The following is a 25,375-nucleotide window of genomic DNA, read 5'->3' on the forward strand; positions in this document are numbered from 1 at the left end:
CATTTTAAAGACGGTACTCAGTTACTTTAGAAACACATATGCATTTTCTGTTCTGACTTAGAAAAATAGCAATAAAACTTTCAAGTTAACATGTAGGCCCATATTAAGGAAGTTACTCAAGTATGTGCCTCATTTCATATACGGCAGCAGTTCCATTGGAGACAGTACCTAAGAGCAGTGTAAGTAGGTGTGTGTGTGTCATGTCCGACTGGGACCTGGAGAAACCTGTTATTTCTGAGAGATGCTGAACACCTTCACTCCTGCCAAAATCTGCATAAGCTGGTGAGACTCTCGTCTTGCAGAACAGGGCCCAGTAAAAACGGGGCATCCACCCTGTTGGTTCAGTTGGATTCTAATCCTGCATTCTTTGAACATCCATACCTCAATGAGTCTCTAGTGACGCTTTTCTTACAGGAAAATAAAGTAACCAGAGTTACTGTGGAATACATTGGTATGGCAGACAGATCATTATGGGCTAAATATTCATGTTTTTCTCAGGCAACCTGGTTTTTCTTCAAATGGAGACTGAGTGGCAGAAGTCATGAGTCCCATTACTGGTACAGATGAGCAGAATGTTTGTGGGTTTTTAATTAGTCCAAGAAGCGAAGAGACAAACCAAATATTTTAATTACCAACATTCCTTCTAAATGCAATTTGATTTCTGAAAATTTAGTGCAGGTGAAATATAACCCTTACCATGATGAATCTGATCCAGGGTCTGTGTTTGCCCCTTACTAAAATATGTTTAGGTTTTTGTGAATATACACGAGCTCTAGCACAAACATAAAATAAAGTATTATTTCTAAACTGACTACTTTTCAGAATATTTTGCGAGGGACAGATGACCTTTGTAGAAAACCTAGGAAAATGTTACTTAATTTCACTGACATGTGAACATATTAAAATATGCCTTTGGCCATGTTTCACCTTTGGATTATCAGGGTTGCTTGAATTTTATATAACATAGTCAGAAGTGTCTGGAGTTGGTTTTGACATGGAAGTTGGTTGAGCTAACACTTTGTCCCTATAAGTATGGCAGGTGCCCACATTCTTTCATGGGGCCTCCTCTGTGCCACAGTCAGCATCAGACTAAACACCTGGATGCTTGGGTCATTCTTCACCAAAGGTAATTAAGATCCTTTGATTTCTGTTCTTCTTTGGGCTACTCTTGAGTTCTGAAATAAACCTTACGTGAGCTTTTTTTTTTTTTCCTGCCAATGTGCATTATATTTACATATTTTCTTGTTTTCCTGAATGCACGTGTGGTTTCTGTTCTACTTGGATACTGCTGTAAATAGTAAAGTGGAAAAAGTTACTGTAAGTAAGTTTTAAGTATTTTTTAAGGTGAGATCAATCCCATAAACTGTTACCATAAGGACAATTTATTTTTTAAAATGTGAACTAATTTAGTGACAAATACTACTTTAAAGTGGGAACTACCCTTAAGTCTAATGCTACAGAAGTTTATGTAATGGATTCTAAACTGCTGTAGGTCAAACCGGTTTCACAGACTTAAGTATTTATCTGGTCCACACACTTTGCTTGAGAAGCAGCAGGAGCAAATTAATCCATTCAGATGTCTTCCTTGGTAATAAAAAAAAAGATTAAACAAATAAAACAAGTTACATGTACATGTGTATTAATTTAACTTTTTTTTAACAAGTTCACAATGCTTATGATAAATAAAAGAGTTTTATTACTGAAAGGCTTTCATCAATGATGAGTAGCAAAAAGTAGTAGAAACATTTGTAGTACATTTTTCTCTTTTCTTTTTTTTCTTACTTTCTCAAAGATAACTGTATCAACTTAACTCTTTATTTCTAGATTTCACAGCCCTGTCATTCAACGGAGATGGTGCTTTAGAATTGCTGGGTTTATAAAATTTCACCATCGAACCTACCAGTAGGTGGAGTTTGTGCTCTTCGAAGGTGTGACTGTCTCATCCCACCCAGCCTCTGGAGCCAGAAATTTTCCTTCCCCTGGCCCCTGAAAAGCAGTAAAAGGCTCTCACTCTGCACCAAATTTTCTGATTCAAAATTCTCTGAAAACTTGCAGGTTTTGTGGCATATCACTTTTGGCTTTAAAGGAGCCTTGTACCTTGACATGTCGTTAGAGTGTATTTTTAAAGTTTTAGAGAGAGTACATACAGTTGTAAAAATATAAAGACAGAAAATCACTGACATCTTTCTCAGTGTATACATAGATGCTCAGTGGTCAAATTCTGATAGATAAATGTAAGTTTAGGTAAACATATTTGCTCTGAAAGAACTTTGTGCATTTTGCATACATATATAACACGTGTATAAACCGGTACGTATATATACATTTACTAATATACATATATAGAGACATATGCCTATATGAGTGTATGTATATGAATGATCAAACACGTATACCTGACCTCTTGAAATTTCCATTTCATCCATATATTTACATATGCATGTTTACTGGTTTCTGGGAAGCTCGGGATTCATTTATGCAGCCTTCATTCCTACGCAAGTTTGTGATGATTGAGGTAGAAAAGGAGAGAACATGCTGTTTAGACAGTATTTTATATACCCAAAGGTAATAATAACATATCAAATGAACTTTGTGCAACTTTTTCCTTTTTCTTCCAGGAAATAGTTGTATAATACGCAAACTACATCCAATCTTTGCCCTTGGGGAAGATTTTAAGTCATGCTGTTGACATTAGGATAGCTGAAGTAAAAAAGAATTAATAGCATAATGGTAAACCAGTGTAAAGCCTGATAATCATGTCTACATAAGCTATTCTTACATTACAATTGATAAGCTAAGTAGGCGTTCACTTAAAACGTACTCATGAGTAAGACGTTAACTTTTCCAGCTCTTCACAACTGGCTTTTTTACATCTTGCATTTCTGACATTTACTTAGTCTATGAGAAATGGTTTCTTGCACACGAAGCCCGTTCTGTACTCAATTTGTGTTGAAATTGCTGGCCAGGCTCCTTGCCCCAGAAAGGGCTTGTTCTTAAAGCAACACAGTTATGCTACCACTACCCATCCTACTGTCACTGCTTTCTACATCTAATACCCCCAGGTGGGGGAGTAAGACTTCACTCAGATTTAGGACATGCACCGAGCCAGCATAGATGCTTAACAACACAGAAAAGAAGAGTTCCAAAAATAGCTAAAATACCTGAATTAGCAGTAGAAAGGAAATCTTTTTGAGTTAGATATTGAAATCCAATATTGAGCACATTTAAAAATACACAAAATTCCCTTGGAATGTTTTTAAGAGCTGTATTATTCATACTACTTGGTATTTGCAGGGGTTTACAACATATTCACACCTTGTTGTATCTAAATTCCTTTAAGAATATATATAGTGTCCTGGTTAAGTATGATGAGACCACTATCAGTGGTGAGAATTAGATTAATGCTCTCGTAGTAGGTCTGCTGTGCTCAGTATCTCGTACTGATGAGATCTCAAACTTCATACCTATTTGCCTTCCAAGCCTGTGTTAGAATTACATTTTCATCATGCTATATAATTACCAGTCTCTTTGAGGATTAGATAATAATGACTCCACAAAATATTGCAAAATCTAAATCTGACTGAATTGTTGTTCTGTTATTTGTACACAAAGAAATCTTTCATTTTCAAGACCATCCTCATTTGATGTCGAAACAGTTCAGACACAGCTGTTTCCAATCACAGTGGTGAATGGAAGATATTAACTGGAGATATCAAGTTAGAATTTTAAGAGATGCTAAACAGCTTAAAAATATTAAAAATACAGAGGTTTTGTTCTTCAGTATAGCTATTAAATAGTAAACCATGTATCTGCTGACATACTACATACTATTCTTAAAAATATTTATGCATCAGTCAGTATCTAAGAACGCAATATTCCCTACAAAATTTTGGTTTTTCTGTGAGTAGGACACATGCACCCTGACGGAAGGAAAAGACAACTGGTGTTCTCAGACTCACTACGTATGTATACTATGTATATGTTACGTATGTGCCTGACCTGGACATTCATCTTGAAATTTTCCATAGTGAGGTTTTTGGTAGAGGAGAAAATTAGTCCAGTCATCTCCTTGATGCTATTGATGGAAGGGAGGACACGAGGCAATCCTGAAATGGGAAGATCGAAGGAGACTTCATACCACTGATGTAAGGAGAATGTGATTGCTCAGGGTTGGATCACACAGAGAATGCTGCCCCAAAGAACATTTAATTTCCCTAAGATATGTTATTTCTACAGCCAGGCCCTTCTTTTGTATTTTTGTCAAGGAGTGTGCCATTAAGGTTTAGGTCTGACCTAAGAAAGAAAATTATTAGGATGTAACTTAAGATTGTTGTTTCACACAAGAAACTATTTGATCATCATTCTGCTATTTAAGCTTACAGAAGAAGAATTTCCATTGGTCTACATCCTTCTGGCATTTTTAGCCAGCGATGCCTTCTTGTAGGCTGGCCTCTAGTGTTTCCTTTCTGTCTGTTTTCTTAGGAAAACCAGCTTTCTGTTAGAAAACATGAATATATAACTTAAAAAGGCAAAATGGGCAAAGTTTCCCTGCCAGGCACGCTATCTGCAGTGGAGGTGCCTTTCAAAAACAGCACTGAGTGAAACACCGACTCTGCATGAACGGAAGCAAGCAGTGGGGTTTCACAGGCATCTGCTGACAGCTGCAGCGTGGTAAGATTGAAGAATTTTGTCTGTCAGTCCCCAGACAGTGCTCTACACGGCACACATCCACTTGCCTCTTTCTGACCATGTCTTCCCCTGACTCTTTCTTACCTTTTTTTTTCCCCTTGGCACCTCCAGTGCCTCACCACAGCAGTGCCTACAGCAGAGCTTCTCTTCCTGCATGTTATCCCCACAGGATCATGAATGGTTGGGGTTGGAAGGGACCTCTGGAGATCATCTAGTCCAAAGCCCCTGCTAAAGCAGGTTCACCCAAAGCAGATTGCACAGGAATGAGGTTTTGAAGGAGACTCCGCAACCTCTTTGGGCAGCCTGTTCCAGTGCTCTGGCACCCACAAAGTAAAGAAGTTTATCCTCATGTTTAGATGGAACCTCCTGTGTTTCAGTCTGTGCCCACTGCCCCTCATCCTGTCGTTGGGCACCACTGGTCCCATCCTCTTGACACCCACCCTTGACAGATTTCTGAACATTGATGAGATCCCCTCTCAGCCTTCTCTTCTGCAAGGTGAACCCAGCTCTCTCAGTCTCTCCTCATAAGAAAGATGCTCCATAGAATCAGTATCAGGTTGGAAGGGACTGCATGGACCATCTGGTCCAACCTTTCTTGGCAAAAGCACGATCTAGGCCCAGCACCCTTTGCTTCTATTTCTGTCTCCCTCTCCCAGACTCTTTGCAAGAGCGTCAGGAATGTCCCAACACTGGAGTGCACCCACCGGCACCCACCGGCCCACAAGACCCAGAATGCCCCCAGAGTGGGATGCGAACAGGGACCAGCGCCCTCACAAAGCTCATCTGCAACAAGCTGACACCCAGAGGGAAAAAATTGGCCCTAGGAGCTGGCAGTGACACACGGCTGGAGGGAGGGGCTGATAACAGCAAACACTGAGCAACAAACAAGTATTTCTAACTGTTGCTGCCACTAAGCATCATAAGAAAGTAAGTAATAAAGAATTGTAATAATTGTACAGAAGAATTGCCCTTTTTGTTTCATTACTATTATTTTAAGACTGTGTCTATTTCTGTAGATACTTGAATAAGTAACTTGAAGTATTAGAGCATTCTCATTCAGTAAGGCTATTCACTGGGCTAAAAAACACTGTGTGGTTTGGATTGGTCACCTAGTTTGTCATCCTCTTATCATGACTAATCAAATCTTAGTTGGGGCTTCCAAAACTTAATTACATGCAGATGGATTATTGGTGTGTTGGTCTTTTTTTTTTTCCTTGTCATTCTTTTACTATTTGGAGAAAAATTATTAGAGGTTTAAACATTATTAAAAATTGTAGTTTAATGAATTTATTCTCTCCATCAAAGCTGTATTTTTATTATCTCTGTAAAAGTAATTAAGTTACAGCTATTCTGGTATAGAGTAATAAAATTATACTTCTGAAGTGCTACTAAAAAAAGCATAAAAGAGAAATCATGCATTCAGATTAATGCCTTGGCATAATAAGAATGTATCTTTAAGTCTCCAAGAGCACATAACTTTGCTTTGGGTCTTATTGTTTATTCAACTAAGACATTCTCACACACTTTCATCCTGTACTGTTGCTTAATTTCAGTTTTGAAAGTTTTCTATATTCAATCTGGGACTGCATTTAATTTGCTTCTGAACTGTGAATCTTCAAGGAAAAGCACACGGGTTATTTCTTGTGTAATGTCAGTATTGCCTGGAACTGCAAATAACCACAAGCTTAAATATGTGGATTTTTTTTCTATGAAAATTAAAAGCTGAACTGTAAAGAAAAAATAACCAGGACTATGCTTTCAAATTCAGCAAATATGACATTTGTTTAAGTTTTAAGTTTAGTTTTAAGTGCTTTCTCCTATTAAAAGGTCCCTTAAGAATAAAAATCCAATCTGTATTACAAATTCAAAAGAGTTTTTTTAAAAATGCCTTGAACTTGTCTTTCAAGCCCCATTTTTTTGGGTAGTTTCACACAGCTGTCACTCTAACAAAGACATAGAATTAGGGTTATGTAGCCCAGAGAAGCTCCAGAGCCAGCCTGGATTGGAATGAATGCGCATATCAACATTCACATGTTTCCAAGGCTAACTTCAAACAGTGCCCGTAGGATATGTTCACTCTGCTACTCATGCTCCCACTTCCATCAGAATTTGAGCTGTGACTCGCAGCACAGCCTTTTGCAGACAGCAGCTGCTTGTACAATGCTATCATACTAGTACAGACCTTATATTCTTAGGAAGAATGTCTAAAGGAAGGCCACTGTCTTGGAAATGGGCAATTAAAAGGACACACACAAAGAGAAAGCAAGAGGGAGACACCTGACCCATGAAATCTGCTTCAGGTACCTCTATTGTTCCAGCACATTCACGTGCTGAACTTCTACCAAAGCCTTGCAGCACTGATAAACTACAGAGATCATCACTGGTTATTACAGATTTCTAACCTTTTAGTTTAATCTTTCCTATGATATCTGTGCCAATAATAATAGCCTAAAGTATTCCTTTTCCCTTATTCTTCTACTTTCAAACAGAGCAATGTTGGTCTTTTTAATCTATCCTCACACGGACATCTAATCTTTCCTTAGGCTAATGGCAGTGGCTCAGATGATAACACTGTTTTGTTACTCTTTTTTTTAAAAAACAAAGTAATTGGATACCAAGGCCTCATCCAAATGAAAACTCTGATTATAAGAAAAGGTTCTGGAGAAAGCTCCAAAACATAGTGCCCACCCAGATTTTTATTCTAATTGGTAGCAAGACCCAATCTCTTTCTTAGACCACTTTGGTATAGCCAGCCTCAAAAGTAGGCAAAACTAGTGCCTCTTCTTCCCCAGTTTCCAAACTAACATTTACCTTTGAAATGACTGTCCTGTCCGTGAAAATTGGTGTCTCATATTTTTAAAGAAATATTCCTTTACTGTGCAGGTGGTACTGCCCTGTTTCTCTGCTTCATTGCAAATACTGCAGTGTGCAGGCGGGACCTTAGGAACTCCCTTGGGATCTCTTCCCCTTACTGCCCCAGCTCTTCACGGGCAACACGCTAGAAATGGACAGTGCCTTCCTGCACCTTCACCAAGTGCACATTAGATGCTACCTCTAATGGCAGAAAGTGTGTGGGGGGGGAAATGTGTATATATACACATATATAGATTATCTATCTATATATATTTATATATTTCCAAGTCTAGCTGTAGTCAAGCTGCAGGGCTGACAGATCTCAAATCTCAAAAGTACTGGAATATTGGATGCTCTGCCTGAAGCTCTTGTTTCCACAAGGCTAGGAGTGACCGGGGAATTTGCTTTCATCTGGAAGGCTCTTGTCCTTGTGGTTATGGAAGACAGCCCGAAAACGTGACCCCGCAACACCCTAGCAGCACAAAAAGTTAATGGGAAATGTGAAGACTTGAAACTTTTCTTCATCTCAGGACTTGAGGATCTGACTCATGATTTTTGAACATTTAAGGCTGGCCATCTGCAAATTGCTGAGCAAGCGGAGCAGTTAATCTGTAAAGATACAGCCCATTTCTCTGCCCTGCAGCGTGCAAAACTCTCCAGGCCTTCGCTGGCAGCTGCTTCCACCCTGGCTGGGATGTGGGCTGGCACCAGCGGGCTTCTGGCAGTGTCCCAACTTGCCAGAAAAGGGAGCGGGGCGCACACAGTTCTTCCCCCCATCACACCCTCCCTGCTCAAGCGGAGCCCCAACAGCAGCAAAGGCTCAGCCTGGACCGGTTCCCTCCCAGCCTTAGCAGGGACACTATCCCGACCGGCTCGGTGCCCTGCTGGAGGTCGGGAGGGTGCAGCAGGTCCGGACACACGGCACCGGCTAGGGGATCTCACCTCCGACCGGGCCAGGGCACTACGGGGCGATTCCCGGAGGCCACGTCGGAGGCGAGCTGTGCCGCCGCCCTTGGGGGGCAACCGCGGGGCACACCGCCGCCGGAGCCCCGGGGGATGGGTGGGGAGGGCAGTGTCCCTCCCAAACGCCCGAGCCCCTTCCCGCCCGGCCAAAGAGAAGTGGGGCGGCCTGCCCCGGCGGTGGCGGGATCAGGAGGAGGAGTCTCCTGCGGCGCCCGGGAGCCCGCTCGGAGAATGTCTCCGTCCCACTCCTCCTCCTCCGCCTGCCCCTTTGCCGCGCAGCCCGCAGCCGGGAAGGGCCGCCGCCGCGCAGCATGGGGAGCTGCTGGCTGCGCCTCGCCGCCCTGCTCGCCCTGGGCTCCTGCCCCAGCCTGGCGTACGAGGGTAGGGAAGGGACGGAAAGGGGCGGCGGGGGCCGGGGATCCCCCTGCGGCGGGGCAGCCGTTGGAGGCGCGGCGGGGAGCGGGGAGCGCGGCGGTGACGGAGCCGCCTCCTCCCGCCGGGCAGGGGGACCCTGCCCGCCCGCCGCCGCGTCTCGGCCCGGGGCGGTGGGGTGGGAGCGCCGCGATGCCCCGGCAGCACGGAGGGGCATCCAGGCGGGGAGCCTCGGGTGCGGGGGGGACCCTTTGCAGCTCGTTGCCTGCCAAAGGCGCTTTGTTTCGCCCTCCGCCTTGTCCTTTCCTTGGCGCGTCCCGGGAGGGCCGTCAGCTCCAATGAAGCCTCATCCTCTGCTTAGAGCCGTGGGTTGTTAGGCGCGATTAAAACTTTTTATCTGTTTTGGGTTCAAACATGCGGCGTGCGGGTTGGGGGCAGCCCATCGCATTTTTCACATTGGGCATCATATTTGTATTTCCATGCTGTTATCCTGGCAAACTTACAGAAGACTGAGAAAGGGGAAGGCACCTACTCAAAGCTGCTTAAGTGGAATAGAGACTCTGTGTTGCCCTTAATTGTAGAGGGGAGGGCGAGTCCATGTCTGATCTACCAACCCTGGCTACAGGACCTTAACACATAAAAGTCTTTCACCAGTTTTTGTTGCCTGTGTGTAAGTTCGCATGCAGAAAGCTAATCTCAGTTTTGAATGTGAAAATTGAAAGGGTAAATCTGGCTCAGTTCTTAGGCTTCTAGGAATTAAAAAAAAAAAAAGTGTATGCTTATGCCATTTCACTTCTAATTATTTGCATTTGCTTTAGCAAAATTTGAAATAAGCTCAAATTTAGGCCCCTTTCCATAGCAAAAGGAAATCTGTGTGTAGGTCTGCCTGTTCTTTCGAAGTAGCTGCATCTCGTCAGTTTGAACTTTGCTGACTTGGTGGACGTTGCAAGTAAAGCCCGTGTGAGCTGGCATGCAGTGGTGGTTTAACAGGTGTAGGCCGTGAAAATTTGTGGTCAGAACAGAGCCTTCAGGGTAAGTGGGCATTGCTTCAAATTAAGGTGCATTACTGTGGGTTGACAGTGAAGAGTCAATGAACAGGTGAGAGAGGTTTCTAATACAATTCACAGCTGTGCAACTGGGGAATCTCCATTTGGTGATACCTGTTTTTTTGTATCTAGGCGCCATCGCTACTTAAGCCGTAGCTCTGCTCATGGAGAGGTATAGAGCAGCATAATGATGGTATTTGTGAGTTGAAGTTAGCTTTTCTTATTTTTGTTGGCGTGCTTCAATGTTTATGTTCTTTCTTTACAAAACACTAAGGTATTGGACACATCAGTTGCTAAATCAACAAAGACAACAGAGGTTTCTGTCCTGGCATTTCTCTGAGGACTGTTGTACTGCCAAACTCTCTTTATTTTCTTAGGAAGATGGCTGAATGCTTTACTTTGCGGTTCATGTGAATGTTAGTCTTCAGTTAGTTTGCAGAGGATGCTAATATCCTGTCCTCCTTTTTCTTCCTAAAAGGCCAAACGTAACTTCTTCAATCTCAAAAATCCATTTTTTTTGCATGTAATCTTCAAACAATAGCCTGATTGTTTCAGCTTTTGCTCATTTGAAAGTTCAGCTTTCCTCTTATTCTTAGTGTCAAAGTCTCCAAAGAGCTTAAATCATCAGCAGCTGTATTTGTAAACCCTTGTATAAAGTCAGTGTTGCATTTCTTTTGTTTGTTTTTCAATAGAGAAAATGTGATATTCTTTCAATACTCTCAGTATGAAATAGGTATTTTCTTAAATGATACTATGTTGGTATGTAACTGTGCACATTAGGTCCAGAATACCATTAAGTAAACTAAAATAGACTTGTTCAAAAACCTCTAGAGCATGCATGTGCATGTGGCCTCTTGAAGTTGACATTTGGCTATTTTGTAGGCAAAGTCAAACAATCTATTTTGGATTCATACAATGTGCTTATTTTTCAGTAGTAGATTGTTATCTAAACATCAGAAATAGTCTGATCAGCTCTTGAGTAATTTGGTGACACTGAAGCTTTTAGTGTAGAACATTTGTTTTTCATAACCCAGAGATGGGTGAACACCACACTAAATATAAATAATTTACATGCTGTAAACAGAGTTCTGTGATCAATATTTCATGGCAGGCAGTAAAAATCAAGACAGGATTCTGTCTGTGAAAATGTCGTTGAATTAACTATCTTGTTGGCCTTAGGAAGTTGATTAAAAACTACCTGAATACTTAAAGTTCTTAAAATACTTGCAGGCATTTGAAGCGGCTGCTGTATTACCTGTAACTGTAATTTCAAATCTTGAAAGGATGCCCGTGGTCTTTTTATGTTGTTCCATTCAAAGCCCGTGATGCACTGATGAAACCTCTCTGATGGAACTGCTCAGCGAAAAGTCCATTTGCTGTTCATGAATGTTTTAGAAATTCACCTTTTGGAAGTTAAACCAACCTTAAAACCTTTTGCCAAAGGAATAAATAGGAAGATATGACCTTTGAGCTCTTCAGTGACTCTTTCTCATCAGGTGGTTGTTTCTGCTTTTCCTCAGAGCTCCTCCCATCTCTCTTTTTCTGTTTTTATGAGCTGTGAAAAAACAGTGTAGATGCTTAACCTGCTGGGCTCGAGCAGACACTGCTGACCATCCAGTGGTGCTGGGTGAGGGTACAGCAGTATATCGAAACATATATACATATGGAAATCACTTGATCAGTGTTTCGGGTACGTGGACATTAAATCAGGTGGCACTGCATGGTGTAAAGCTGTTGTGTCTTGGCAGTTTTATTAGACAGATGAAAGGAAAAGCTAATCTGTGATGAAATTAATTGGAAGTGGTTATACTGCATTAAAAAAACCTGTGCATTGGAATAGGATATTGGTGTGAAGGGACTGTAAACCTCAAAAGGGGTGCCCTTAAAATCAGTTAAAGACACTGTGATGTTATAGCAGTATTTTCAAAACCTGTACGAGAATTATTTAAGTGAAAAACTCTATGTGTGTGGTATGTTTGTAAGCCTATATATATATGGATTAAATATGAGTAGATGGAAGTCTGGTTGTGGAAAGGGTAGCTCTTCTTGAAGTTTCATTGTAGAGCAAGGGGTGAATCTGTGGGTGAGACTTCTCAGCGCTGCAGCTGTTCAGAGAGAGACAGTACTTGCCCAGTTGAGTTTATATGGTAGATAGAAAAAGGACGGGAAGACAAAACGGAAGGAAGTATATATTTAAGATTGCTTAGAGTCATGTGGCAGGCTTTAATAAAATATGACATAGCAATTTATATCTTGATTCCCACTTATAGCTCCTTTCCATCAGACCAAGCTGCAAAATGGTCAAGAAACAGTCTCCAGGCCCCCGAGCAGCTGGTGTTCTGCATTGCCAAGGGAGGGGCCCATTGTGTCAGCTGAGAGGTTTGTTTTGTTTTGTTTTTTTAAATACAGTTTGCTGTCTGCCTATTAATCTTAGGTGACAGTTTGCAGAGAAGTGCATGCAAAATACAAGCAGATAAGTATGTCCTAAGGCATATCTTTGTCCAAAGAGTTCTGCTCCCTCTAAATAAGTTCCAGTTAGCTGGGTGATTGTGCATGAATCATAGAATTGTAGAATACTTTTGGCTGGAAGGGACCTTCAAAGCTCATCCAGTCCAAACCCCTGCCATGAGCAGGGACATCTTCAACTAGATCAGGTTCCTCAGAGCCCTGTCCAGCCTGGCCTGGAATGTCTCCAGGGATGGGGCATCTACCACCTTTCTGGGCAACCTGTGCCAGTGTTTCATCACTCTTATTGTAAAATATTCCTTCCTTCCTTATGGCCAGCCTGAATCTCCCCTCTTCTAGTTTAAAACCATCACCCCTTGTCTAATCATAACAGGCCTTCCTAAAATGACTGTCCCCATCTTTCTTATAGGCCCCTTTTAAGTACTGAAAGGCCACAATAAGGTCTCCCTGGAGCCTTCTCTTCTCCAGGCTGAACAACCCCAACTCTCTCAGCCTGTTCTCACAGCAGAGCTGTTCCAGCCCTTCGATCACCTTGGTGGCCTCGTCTGGACCCTCTCCAGCAGGTCGATGTCTTTCTGTACTGAGGCTCCAGAGCTGGACACAGGACTCCAGGTGGGGTCTCATCAGAGCAGAGCACAGGGGCAGAATGACCTCCCTCCATCTGCTGGCCACGCTGCTTTTGATGCAGCCCAAGATACGATTGGCCTTCTGGGCTGGAAGCACACATTGCCAGCTCAGGTCCAATCTTTCATCCACCAGTACCCCCAAATCCTTCTCTGCAGGGCTGCTCTCAATCCTTTCATCCCCCAACCTGTATTGATACCAGGGGTTGCCCCTACGCAAGTGAAGGACCTTGCACTTGGCCTTGTTGAATCTCAAGAGGTTCACATGGGCACATTTCTTGAGCTTGTCTGGGTTCCTCTGGATGGCATCCCATCCCTCAGGTGTGTCAGCTGCACTACTCAGCTTGATGTCTTCCACAAACGTGCTGAGGGTGCACTCGATCCCAGTGCCCATGTCATTCATGAAGATATTAAACAGTACTGGTCCCAGTATGGACCCCTGAGGGACAACACTTGTTACAGGTGTCCATCCAGACATTGTGGATGCGACCATCCAGCCAGTGCCTCGTCTGCTGAACAGTCCACCCATTGGCTCCATACCTTTTCAATTTAGAGAGAATGATGTTGTGGGGGACTGTGTCAAAGGCAAATGAAAAAGACTTCCAGCAGCAGAGGAGCCCAATAGAAATTATGTTCTCAGCTGACCTCAGATGCAACAGATATGTCATGTTTATATCAATCAATAATGTTAACTTATCCCTTGACGCTACTTTCATATTTTCTCATATGAAGTGGGCCATCATTATGAGCTGTAGTAATTCCCTCCTGAAGACTCCTCAAGGCATTAAGCATTATCAAAGCACAACATTTCTTTCCGAGTAGTCCTTAAGTAATCATGTCATCGCATCCTCCATGCTGGGCCTGCTCAGACTGCTCACTCTGTAGCAACACCTGGGGACTTTGGAGCAACTGAAATCTCCAGGGTGAGATCACATAAAGAAAGAGTGAAATTAAGAAAATTTTCTGAGGGGAGCTTTTGACGAGTTGCTCAATTTTCATTTTTCTCACAGTGAAATAGACCTTGCCACAGAGCACAGGAAGGCTAATGGCATATCACGGCTTGTGTAGTTAAGTATAGGCAAGCATTGGAATTGGTACAGGAGGTGCAGTAGAGCAGTCAGTAGCAGTTATTCCTCATGCCTGCAGGCTGCTATATCCCTTTTGTTGTTAGTCCTCTGCACCAGTAAATGGTGACACCTGTGACACAGGCTTCCCGGACATCTACAGTGTGTCAATGCAGTGTTTATGAAAACTTGCACTTCAGACTGCCATCAGTAACAGGTGTCTGTGAAAATTGTGAATGAGCTTATAACGTGGGTTATCAAAAGCATTGGCTCTAAAACCAGTTTGGAAATGTTGACGTTGAGGTGTGTTTTACTGTAGTCCCCTAATCTCTCAGACAGTTGAAATAAGTAGTTGTAAATTAACACTACTGGAATACATTTTTTTCTCTGACTTCAGTGATATGAATGGAATGGGTATCAATTGATAGAAATCTGTGGCTGGTGAAGGTGCAGGGAACAAGATTTGGCATTCTGTTGTATAATGATTCACTTGAATAAACCACTGGTTTGAAAATTGGGGCTCCTTATGTATTTGATGTATAACCTTATGCAAGTTGCTTATACTTAAATTGTTCTTCCTTGCTTTTACCCATTGGAGATGCCTTCGTAAAAAGTCTACTACTTAGATACTGCTGCGTCTAGGAAAAATCAAGTTTGGAGAAGGTTGTGGACATCAGCCCACACTGTCAGATGTCTTTGATGCACTGTTGATAAACCATAATTAACTGAATGCCAGAGAGTGTGTGAGGAACATCATTTGCATGGATGTGCTGCAAAGATGCAAATTGTGAATCCTGAATTCTTGCATTTTTTGACTCCATGTTGAAATTCCTTTCAATTCAGTTACCGCAGGCAGGTCATCTTGGAGGAATCACTGAAATAATGGGTGAGGCACTAACTAGGTTCTCTGATAGCTTGTAAGGTGTATAAAATATATTTAAATTTTTATATAGTAATCCAATGGTTGTAACTCTTGAGACCTGTACTATGCTGCCATATGTGAGGTTGGGTAGTGTAAAGGTCCCAAGACCTTCTTCGTTGGGAGAATCTGTTCCCAAGACATGGGTCGACAGCCTACTAGTGTGAATTGAGTGGAGAGGAATGAAGAAGCCAACACCAGTGCTCCCGTCCCTCCCTGCCTCCACCCCCCTCACACTACTAATCTTTTGTTTGAACAGTTTATCAGCAATCTGATGCTTCACGAAATCGTAATATATACACTATGGTATCTTTGTGTATTTTGTGATACTTCCGTGAAGCTTCTGAGAGTACAAATGTTTGTTCTCCAACTGGGTTAACAAATTACATGTTCCTCTAAATACTTGGCTAATTTTTCTGCTTCTGAAATGGTTGTGTTTTTTGTGTTGGGTTTATTTATTCACTTTTTCAAGTTATGGTACGTGTTAAAGACTACACTGTGCTGGGGTCTGTTTGTTTCACAAGGCATTCACTTACATTTTTTAGTGTGGTAAATGAACAGCATACAGGACATTGCTGGCTGGCCAGCAGTTCTCTGCCACTGTTTCTAGCTATTGATTGTATTTAAAGGAGCACTGTTAAGACTGTTCAAACTGAAAATTTAAGCTGCAGTACCTTGAAAGAGGCTCCAAATTATAGGCCTTAACTTTAACGATTCTGATCTTTCCTGTAACTTGAAATAGCCACTTAAGAGCTCTGCCAGAGTTTAAAACCACTTCAACCAGTCATTTGGCATATCTTTACACGAAGAGAGAAAGGATTTTTGTATTTCTTGAGATACCCATGGAAATAAATTAAATTTCCTCAAGTTAATAAATACTGGCAAAACTGAGCTCCTGTATCTTCCCTTGGTTTGCCTGAACAATCTCGACAAGATTTTGTTGTGCTTGAGGAGATAAATGGTGTCTTTGCCATGTACGTAATGCACAGAAATGTGGAAGGAGTAGTTATATGCAAAGTAAAGCTCTCTCAAGTGTAACATCAGGATAAGAAATCCTTCCTCACTTATTGTTATCTCTAGCTAGTGTTTCTTGGCAGCTGCAGGGATTTTTCCTGAGAGAAATGTCTGAAATTACATTCTCTGATATGGTTCTGTGAATATGGAGGGAGAACGTGTTTAGCATGGGAGCATGTTAAGAGCCTGCTAGCAGCACGCCAAGGTGAGTCTGTCAAAATACCTTGGTGCTGGACTGCTGTTAAAGTTTTCTGCTAAAAAGCTTCTCTGGGGAGAAAGTGTTGCTCATGGATTTTCACTTGTTTCCTCAACAGAAGTCACTGGACTGGCAGTGCTGCAGTTCCCCAGTTTGGCTGCCTGGCTTTCTTCACCAACTCCTGATTTTTATTTTTAGTGCTATTTTTATGATTTCTTGTCTAGCGCTTAGCAGATGCTGCCTTGCAAAAGCAGCTCTTTCGTGTTCCTTCATATCCTTCTCAGCAGTATCTCTTTTTTTTGTTAATTTTGGGAGTTAAGCTTTCCTTCTAGGAAACATTAGGCAGCCATGGCCTGGTTTTGCCCATCAGGGTGGACTCATTATTCTCTCCCTGGATGTCCTGGACTTCCTCCTGCCCACCCCTGCTGCCTGACTCTTGGCCTGTGAGACCTGGGGCAGGATCCCTTGCATCCATCTATATTTGTTCAGGTGCTAACGCAGTAGGGTCCAGGTCCAGGCCATGGCCAGAACTCCCAGCCATGTCTGCAGAACGGGAGAGATTTCCAAATGGCTTTCTCCCAAACCTACTCTTGTTCCTGTTTTGCATGGCTGGAAGCGTCCCATCTTCTCTCACCCGGGCAGCAGTTCTCAACTCTTCTACTCTCCTGCTTAAAGAATCATATAATCATTTTGGTTGGAAGAGACCTTCAGTGCGGCGATCAGGGACAACGCATATAGATGCAGACAGAAGGGCACAGACACAGAGGTTTTTTTAGCAGTGAAAACAGAGCCAGGCAGAGCTGACTTTTATTAACAATTCTCAATTTATAGGTTTACAGACACGGACCTGGACTAAGAGGTTAGACAGGATGTTTTTTTGAAAACTGCTATCCCAAACACACCACACTCGTGACTGTTTTCAGTCATGTTCCCATGCATATCTTGTGGGCGGCGTTACGACCTGCTCATTCACATGTCCAGGCCCAACATTCACACATCATACATATGGGGGCAGTTTTATGACCCAAGATATCATTCCCACTGGCCTGGGCTATCACTTCTTACACTCGTAAAAAACATACTTCTGTATAACCTGTCCAAAGGCCCTTTTGCTGGGACTGTACATCCTGCCGTTCCCACGTTTGGGATCATAGAGTCCAACCATAACTTAACTCTAGCACTAAATCATGTCTCTAAGAACCTCGCCTAAATGCCTTTTAAACACCTCCAGGGATGGTGATTCCACTGCTTCCCTGGGCAGCCTGCTCCAATGCCCAACAACCCGTTCTGTGAGGAAATTTTTCCTAATATCCAATCTGAACCTCCCCTAGTGCAACCTGAGGCCATTTCCTCTTGTCCTGTCACTTGCTACTCAGGAGAAGAGACCAACACCCCCCATGCTACAACCTCCTTTCAGGTCGTTGTAGACAGTGATGAGGTCTCCCCTCAGCCTCCTTTTCTCCAGGCTGAACAGCCCCAGTTCCCCCAGCTACTCCTCATCAGATGTTTTTTTAACTTAGTTCTTGACTTCGAGGTAGGCTGCCCAGGTTTCCTGACTGCCCCCGGTGTGAGTAACGTGGTGGCTTCATGCATGATCTTGCAGCGTGGTGGCTTCATGCATGATCTTGCAGCGTGTTGTGGCAAGCCGCCACTGGCGAGGCCACATTTGGACATGGCTCACATAGATTTATCTAGGATGTCTTCCTTTATTCTCTCCTGCTGTTTGGTGTGAAATAAGCACCAAGGGTTGGACCCATTTCATTGCTTCGGATGGTGCTGTCTCTTCCAGCTGACCTTCTGCGGGTCCTTAGTGCCCTGGTGCGCTCAGCAGCTGGGAGAGCTGCTGTCCTCCCTGGCAGGGTGCCGGGCAGATGGCGGGCTGGGAGAGGGAAACAACCCCAGCCGCTGCAACTCAAGCTGGGGCCACTCGGGCATTTTTTGGCAAAGGATTTTGTAGTTTGAGCAGATACGGTTTTTGTTTAACTTCACGCTTTTTACTTGTTCAATGAAACTGTGTCATCGTCTGAGAACAGCTGACTTCAGTGGGGTTTAGGTTAGCTGATGTGAGAAACCAGGTTTGCTCAGTGCGCAGAGCTCAAAAAGAGATGAGAATGTTTAAAGTGATCCATATTCTGGGTTGCTTTTGTGAGATGGGTCATTATGAGCTATTTTCAAGGGGGACCCCCCCTTCCCCAACAAAAACATGTAAGATGCATGTCATACAGATTCTTGATTGCATTCGTTTGTTTGAAACTGGTGAGTAAATATCTACATGTGTGTATCTGTGTCTTTGATTTGTACAGTCTTTGAATTGTGACATGCAGCTGTGTCCTTCAGGGAGGCACAGAGGAAACTTCTGTGGCTTCACAGGAAAACACATAACAATACATTTTATGTTACTGCTATCTTTTGCTCCACATCTTACAGTGGGTTAAAATACACATCTGAGAATACTCCATTTGGATCATTTAAAAGTTTGTGTCATAAGGAAAGGTTGTTTTGAAGGTTTTGAAATTACTACGGTGGTGTTACAGAAAGAAGCCACTTTTTTCTAGTCATGTAAAATTTGTCACAACTCTGAATAGACAGGTTTTCTTACAATTTGAGTAGTGTGATTGAAGACATCTGATTTTATTCTTCCTTACTTCTCGCCCTCTTCTTGTTCTTTTCAGGAAATGCCATTGCCATTTAGGGCACTGGATTTAGACGTGTCGTACATATATCCACTAAGAATAGCATTGCAGTTTGAAAGTAGTCATGTATTCAGGCTTCTCCAGCAGTGCCTTGTCAAGCTGCATGGTTTACCCAAAGCCTACACTTAACCAGTGTGGCCTGGCAACATGAGTCACGTAGAAAAGTCTGTCTCTTTTTAGGCTGTACCATCAGAGTTTTAACTTGCTAGTGTCTGTGGTCCATCCTGGTGTCCCTCAGAGGTCTTTGTCAGGCTTCCTGGCACTGACTGGCCAGATGGGGGGAGATGCTGCTTCCAGCTCCTGCTTCAAAGTTATTGTTCTACGCCAGTTGCACTTTTCTTTAGAGCTGTTAACTTTAGGGCAATGGACTTAAAAATAACTACTTGATGCAGATCTGCCCGTCTTGAATCCATCCATTGTGGCTCTCTAGTTATATTGTGTCACTTTTAAGTAAAACAGGCCAAAATTAACATGCCTCTATCCAGCTGTTCTAGAAGATTAAAAACATGTTGGCTCGCAGAGGTTCACTGTTCTAAGCTGCTCAGAAGCAGATACCAGAAACAATATTCCTATGCTGAGTTACAGTGGCAGTGAAATGTTTAAATAAAAACAAAACAAACCCCAACAAAAACAACAAAAAACCCCACCAGCGCAACAAATAATAAAAAGGTCTTTCCCATTCTTTACTTTTCAGGGAAAGGAATGGATGTGAGTTCCTCAGAAGGCTACTTGGTACTAAAAGGGGATTTTTCTTATTACTGTAGTAAGGTAAAAAGGGCTGACTTGATGAAGGTGTTTTTTGTGAAGGCATCTGAGAAGTAGTTTGCTTCAGCTTCCTACCACTGATTTCATTTTGTCACATGATGAAGGCAACTGGTTAGCCTGTGTCTGCATCCCCTTTGTAAAATGGTTTGTCTGGAGAGCTTTGACTGAAAGCATTCATATAAGGAGCAAGTGCTTTTGCATGGTCAATGGATCATGTTAAGGGAAACTGTGTGGGCATATTTAGTTTTGGAACTGCCTGCTACAGGTTGCTCTTGGGTCTCTTTAAGGCTGAAAAGGGGTGACCTGTGCATGGTTGTGGTTCTGGGCATACCTGGTATGTTCTACTGGCCATTCTTTCCATTGCCCTCATTACTGTTTCTGCTACACTTGCTGGCTGTGTTTCCATTTCAGTAGGTATCAGGAACCACATTTTGAGTTTCTCATTGGTAGTTGAGGTTTATTGTAATGAGATAGAAAATACGTGCCTAGGAGAAAATGGGAGGTAGCTGTAACTGTAAACTTGCTTTTACTTAGAGTTTAAGGAAATTTCCAGTAAAATGCATCAAATTCTGAGTAGTTCTGTAATAAGGGAAGGCAACGTTTGTATAAATGCCAGCAACATGGTCGGTCTATCATCAGTATCTTTTTGTCCTTTTCATCAGCACACTAGAAGTTTGCAGTGGTTAACTGGCTGACAGCTTGTCATCTTTTCAGAAAATACAAACTCCTGGATGGGTTTTTGGCTCTATTTTTAAGAGAAGTACTTCCAATTGGGAATTCTGTGCCTCTCTCCAACTGAATGTCAAAACCAAGAACACTGAGCTATATCTTTAGATGGCTGCAAGGCATTTCAGACCTCTTAGATACCAATAACAATGCAGCACATGCACTGCAGACCTGGAAGTTTTTTTTGGTTCATTCTTATCCAAAATCATCTTTTTGCAACATTTTTGTCTGTCAGTTTGTAGAGAAATCTTTAATATGTGATATACACATAAATCGACGCAGACATTTTAGCTATAACATACATTAAAAACCACATATATTGTGTTTGTAATAAAATACAACTTGTAACTCATCAGAAAGATAATATGAGTGATTTATAACTGATTTCCCTGTTGAAGAGTAAACCAGTTTGCCAAAACAGAGCGGTCCAAAGGAATTGAAAATAATTCCTCCATTTGAGTTATAAAATATTTCCATATTTGTAAGCCCCTCACAATGAAAATGGGATTTGATTTCTTTGCAGCAGGTGAATGTTGTCACTAAAGCACAACCCCGTTCTCTCTTTACTCTTCTGCCTTTAACAAAGCTATTCTTTATTGAACGAAGACAATGAGAAGGCGTGACAGGGAACAGAAAAAAAAGTGTAGTGAGTGACACATGAAAATAAATTCATGCATTATTAATGGTTTTCAGGGTTCCAGTTCACAGGAAGCTGTGACCTTCAAAAAGTTCTTTCTTGGGTGAAGACACTGTGATAAGGGGGACTGACAAACAGCAACAGAAATGTGCAAATGGAAGACATTAATAAGACCTCATGGCTGCACAGAGTAGTTATTGCACAATTTAAATAAACTTCAACTGGAAAGCCCTGCATACCAGAACTGTTGAATAAACTGCAAATTCTCCTTATCACACTTCTCCCAAGCCCTTGTGAGAGCTGATGCAGCAGTTTCTGGTTTGGGTTATATTTCCCCAAACAGTACTTTTAAAACCTTCCTGTTTAATTCTTAATCACTTCTGGTTTCCACTGTGGACGGAGCTGTGAGGAATCCCTGCCATCACAGGGAGAGACTGTGTGTGAGCAGGGGAGGACGATGGCTTGGCAGGCTGTGCAATGCAAAGTAGCTGACAAGTTAGAATTGTAGAATCATTTTGGGTGGAAAAGACCCTCAGGATCATTGAGTCTAACCATAACCTAACTCTAGCACTAAACCATGTCCCTAAGAACCTCGTCTAAAAGCCTTTTAAACACCTCCAGGGATGGTGGCTCTACCACTTCTCTGTGCTCATACAAGATTGTATCTCGTTGGGGCTTTTAGTTCTCAGCCACCTGCGATGAGAGTGCTCCAGCCCCGTGACAAGCTCCTTAAAGTTTTTGGAAGCTGGAGCAAGCTTTCCACTGGGGAGCTGGCTGATGGACTGGTCCTGCCGACAGCTTCTTGCTGAGGTGAAGGGTTGTTGAGGGATGGTTGAAATGACCTGTAATATAGCTGCCTTTTCCCAGAACACGGTTTCTGTTTTCAGAGTTGGCTGGATGAGGGAGCTGGCACCAGAGAACTTATTGTCAGATCTTGCTGGAGGTTGCCCTTGGCTGGATTTCTTACTGGGAAATGTTGACTTGCCTCAGGCTTGTTGAACTGGTGCCTTTGCAAACAGGAGATGCTGAAGAGCTTGTCCACTGCAGAGGAGCAGAGCGGTGAGAGGCGAATGACTGAGTAGCCGCCACGTCCAGCCTGTGTAACCCCTTGCGTTCTGCTAGGAGCTCCTGCTCGTTGTAGCGTCCCATTTTCCTTGGAGGAAAAAGCTGGTACAGGGCTGTATATAAACAGTGGGAGAGTAATGCTGCTTGTATTTTGCACACAAGACCCATCCCATTGCGGAAGTGACCGTACAGTATACTTCCAATTTTGCCTATCATAGTAAAATTTTCTAGGAAAGAAGAGAAATTTTAAATGATGGAAATAAATCAACAAGACTCAAAAGCATGTTTGTAGATAGGCAAATAGATGGACTCATTGGTTATTATTTGGTCTGTCTGCAGCAGAAATCCATGTGAAATCATGAGTGGAAGGCTAGAGAATTAAATTGAGGAACCTGGGAACCTGATATTTTTGTTTGTTTTTTGTTTTGTTTTTGTCTGGGTGGTCCAAATCATTAAGGCTTTTCCCAGAAGCTGTACAGGCTCCACTCCTGAAAAGATATTTTTGTTTTGTTTTCTGTGAAACACCATGTTTGGTTGAGAGGCATATAAAGCTGGCGTGAATATTTTTCAATTATTAAAAAAAAAGGAGGGGTGCAGTAGGCTTTCAGATGCCTCATTTCTACGTAGAAGACCTCAGGGTTGGGTCTCTCCCACCAGCCCCGTCCCACCATGCCCGGAGGCAGGAGCAGAGCTGGGATGGGGACCCGCTCCCACTGCAGGGACAGGGCAGCTCCAGGGCCTGGCCGGGGCCCCGCCAGGCAAGGGGCTGGTGGGGTAGGAGCTGGTCTGTATTACCAGGAGTGATGCATCTCATATGTTTGACCTCCAGCTGGATTTTGGGTTAAATTCCACATTATTTACAGTGTATTATTTCTTAGCAACAATATAAGAGATGGTTTCATGTTTCTGTGAGAATTATCACTAGCTTAGTACTTTTTGTGTGGATTGTTATTTTTTCTCCCAGTGTATTCAACATGCTCCCTTTTTACATCCATATGTCTGGTCTGTATGACAAACATACAGATTGTTGGTCTGCCTTTAATGACAATCCCTGAAATGAGGCAGTTTTTCAAACTTTGATGCTTCTGTGAAGAGGACACAGTGAGAAATACAATGGCATCCCTGTCCCCTCTTTATAAGACATAACAACTGATCTTTGCTGTATGTCCCCAGCTTCTTTGAATAGCATAATACTTTGACACTCAGAAGAAACTTGGTGTGGGAAGAATGCAAGTGAACCTGTAAATCTGTTGTTTAAAAACATCTGTTCTGCTACGAGTTTGGCTTGGTTTTTTTTTTCTGAGAGCTTCTAGTGACCATCTTCAGGATATTTGTGAAAACCGAGTAATTTCTCAGTACTAAACTGCCTTCATGAACAACTAAAATTAATAGAACTGGCTATTAAAGGATTATATCTTAATTATGTTAAGTGAACCCCAGCCTCGGTAATTCAAAGCTGTCAGCCAGCTTGCTTGCTGGAGCTGGTAACTTCTGCCAGGTGTTGTTCATCAATGCTGGGCATCAGCCTCTCCTTAATGAAAGGGATCCAGAGCATGGCCAACATTAGGAAACGTGGCTGCACTAAATACAGCACAATTTCCTATTTCCTTGCTTATCAGCCCTGCTGCTTCCTAGTGTACTCTGTCCTGGTGTCAAGGTTGGGGTTGGACCTGCTGCTGCGTTTCCAGGAGCTGAAGGAGACAGAGCAACATCTTTCTTGCTGAGGACTGTGGTGCTGGCCACAGCCTCTCGGTATCTACTCCTGGCCTGGCAGGATGAGAGGGGTGGGGAGAAGGGAGGGGGTGCTGCTGGATATTTGGTAATGGTGTGGTGCAGGCAGGAGGAGAAGAGAATAAGGGATGTATGGTCAGCGTCTCTGTTGCCCTGCACTAGCTGGAGATGTGCTTATGGTTTTTGCTTCCTTCCTTCTTTATTTTGAGGGTGCCAGAGCACTGGAACAGGCTGCCCAGAGAGGTTGTGGAGTCGCCTTCTCTGGAGACATTCAAAACCCGCCTGGACACATTCCTGTGCGATCTGCTGTAGGTGAACCTGCTTTAGCAGATGGGTTGGAATAGATGATCTCCAGAGGTCCCTTCTGACCTCAGACATTCTGTGATCTGCTGGATCACGTTCTGCCTGACCGAGCGGCACCAGGGGCTCTGCTGAAGCTGGGACTGGGTCACCAAGGGAGAAGCCATTGGGGTTTACTGCAGGGACTAGGGAAAATAATGTTTCCATTCTGTCTTCAAGCTCATACCTTTTGAAAAAACCTTCTGGTTGGCCACAGGTTCCTCTTATCTCCAAAAAGGTTTCTTTAGGATCCCACTTAAGGTGCTCCAGTCACCTCTGCTGTTTCTGGTAGTGGCAGTGGATTTTCACTGCCCTTTTCCCCCTCCTGAAGGAGCAGGGTGTAATTCTGGAAAGGTGGCTTTGGTGCATTGGGGTCATTCATTTTGTTTAAGTTATTATTTTGGTATTGCCAGGTTTTGCTTTACCTTCAACCAGTATTTAGAGTTCCAAAGACTGACAAAATTTAGTTTTATGTTGATTTATTTTAATTTACTTTCTAGCTTACGGCATTTGAAGTTTCTGAGCATTGTCTTTGGTTAAGGTTATTTATATATATTAATATAAAGATAATGCTTCTCACAAATCATGTTAATTTCAGCAGATAAAATTTAAAAGAATTGCCAAAAGATCAAAGTTTCTTGTGTTAAAAGCCATCAATACAGTGTATTTTTATGTAATATTCTTGTGACTGTTGTGATATGCATATATCATTAGTGAAACTGGAGCATCTAAGCCAGTATCTTTACAAATGACCTTGGTAACCATTCTTTCAGAAGGAAACTTGTTTACCCTCTTCTTTTCAATGGAAGTGAGAACTTGGAGAATATCCTTCCAATTGGGAGTTGCCACCAACATGAATATTAATGAATAATGAGCGAGGGCTTGGAGAGAGAATCTCAAATGTTCCTTTAAAATGTAATCAGCATTATTTTATGCTGGCTGTAGCAAATAACTTTTGAGTCTGCCATAGGATATGATTAACATTTAGTGTTTTAAACTAAGCGAGCAAGCTAGTTCTCATCAGTTGGTTTATTCAACTTCTGTGCTTTTGGCTATGAACTGCGTATTAAATACTGTTTGCTTCGAGGCTGTTTTTAATACTAGTCTTCAGAAATAAATTAAATTTCTATCTCCTGAGTTTTCACAGCAGTTGTTTACTTTTCTTTCAATTGATTAGTTTACTATTAAATTTTACGTTCCTTTTAATCTCTTTT

General features: G+C 42.5%; 1 protein-coding gene across 3 annotated transcripts in view; it reads left to right on the forward strand.

Moving 5' to 3' along the window:
• Positions 1 to 8,485: 8,485 nt before the first annotated feature.
• Positions 8,486 to 25,375, forward strand: part of SRPX (sushi repeat containing protein X-linked) — a 52,142-nt gene continuing 35,252 nt past the window's right edge. Inside the window, exon 1 of one of the 3 annotated variants that reach the window (XM_065070350.1) lies at positions 8,486 to 8,886. In XM_065070350.1, coding sequence (XP_064926422.1) covers positions 8,817 to 8,886 — 70 coding nt within the window. In that variant the 5' untranslated portion in view covers positions 8,486 to 8,816. Of the gene's footprint in view, positions 8,887 to 12,198; positions 12,303 to 25,375 lie in introns of those variants that run through there. The other 2 variants (XM_065070340.1, XM_021286548.2) reach the window with 2 other exon arrangements.

Source organism: Columba livia, chromosome 1 (genome assembly GCF_036013475.1).
Source record: "Columba livia isolate bColLiv1 breed racing homer chromosome 1, bColLiv1.pat.W.v2, whole genome shotgun sequence".
In the NCBI taxonomy this organism is placed as follows: Eukaryota; Metazoa; Chordata; class Aves; order Columbiformes; family Columbidae; genus Columba; species Columba livia.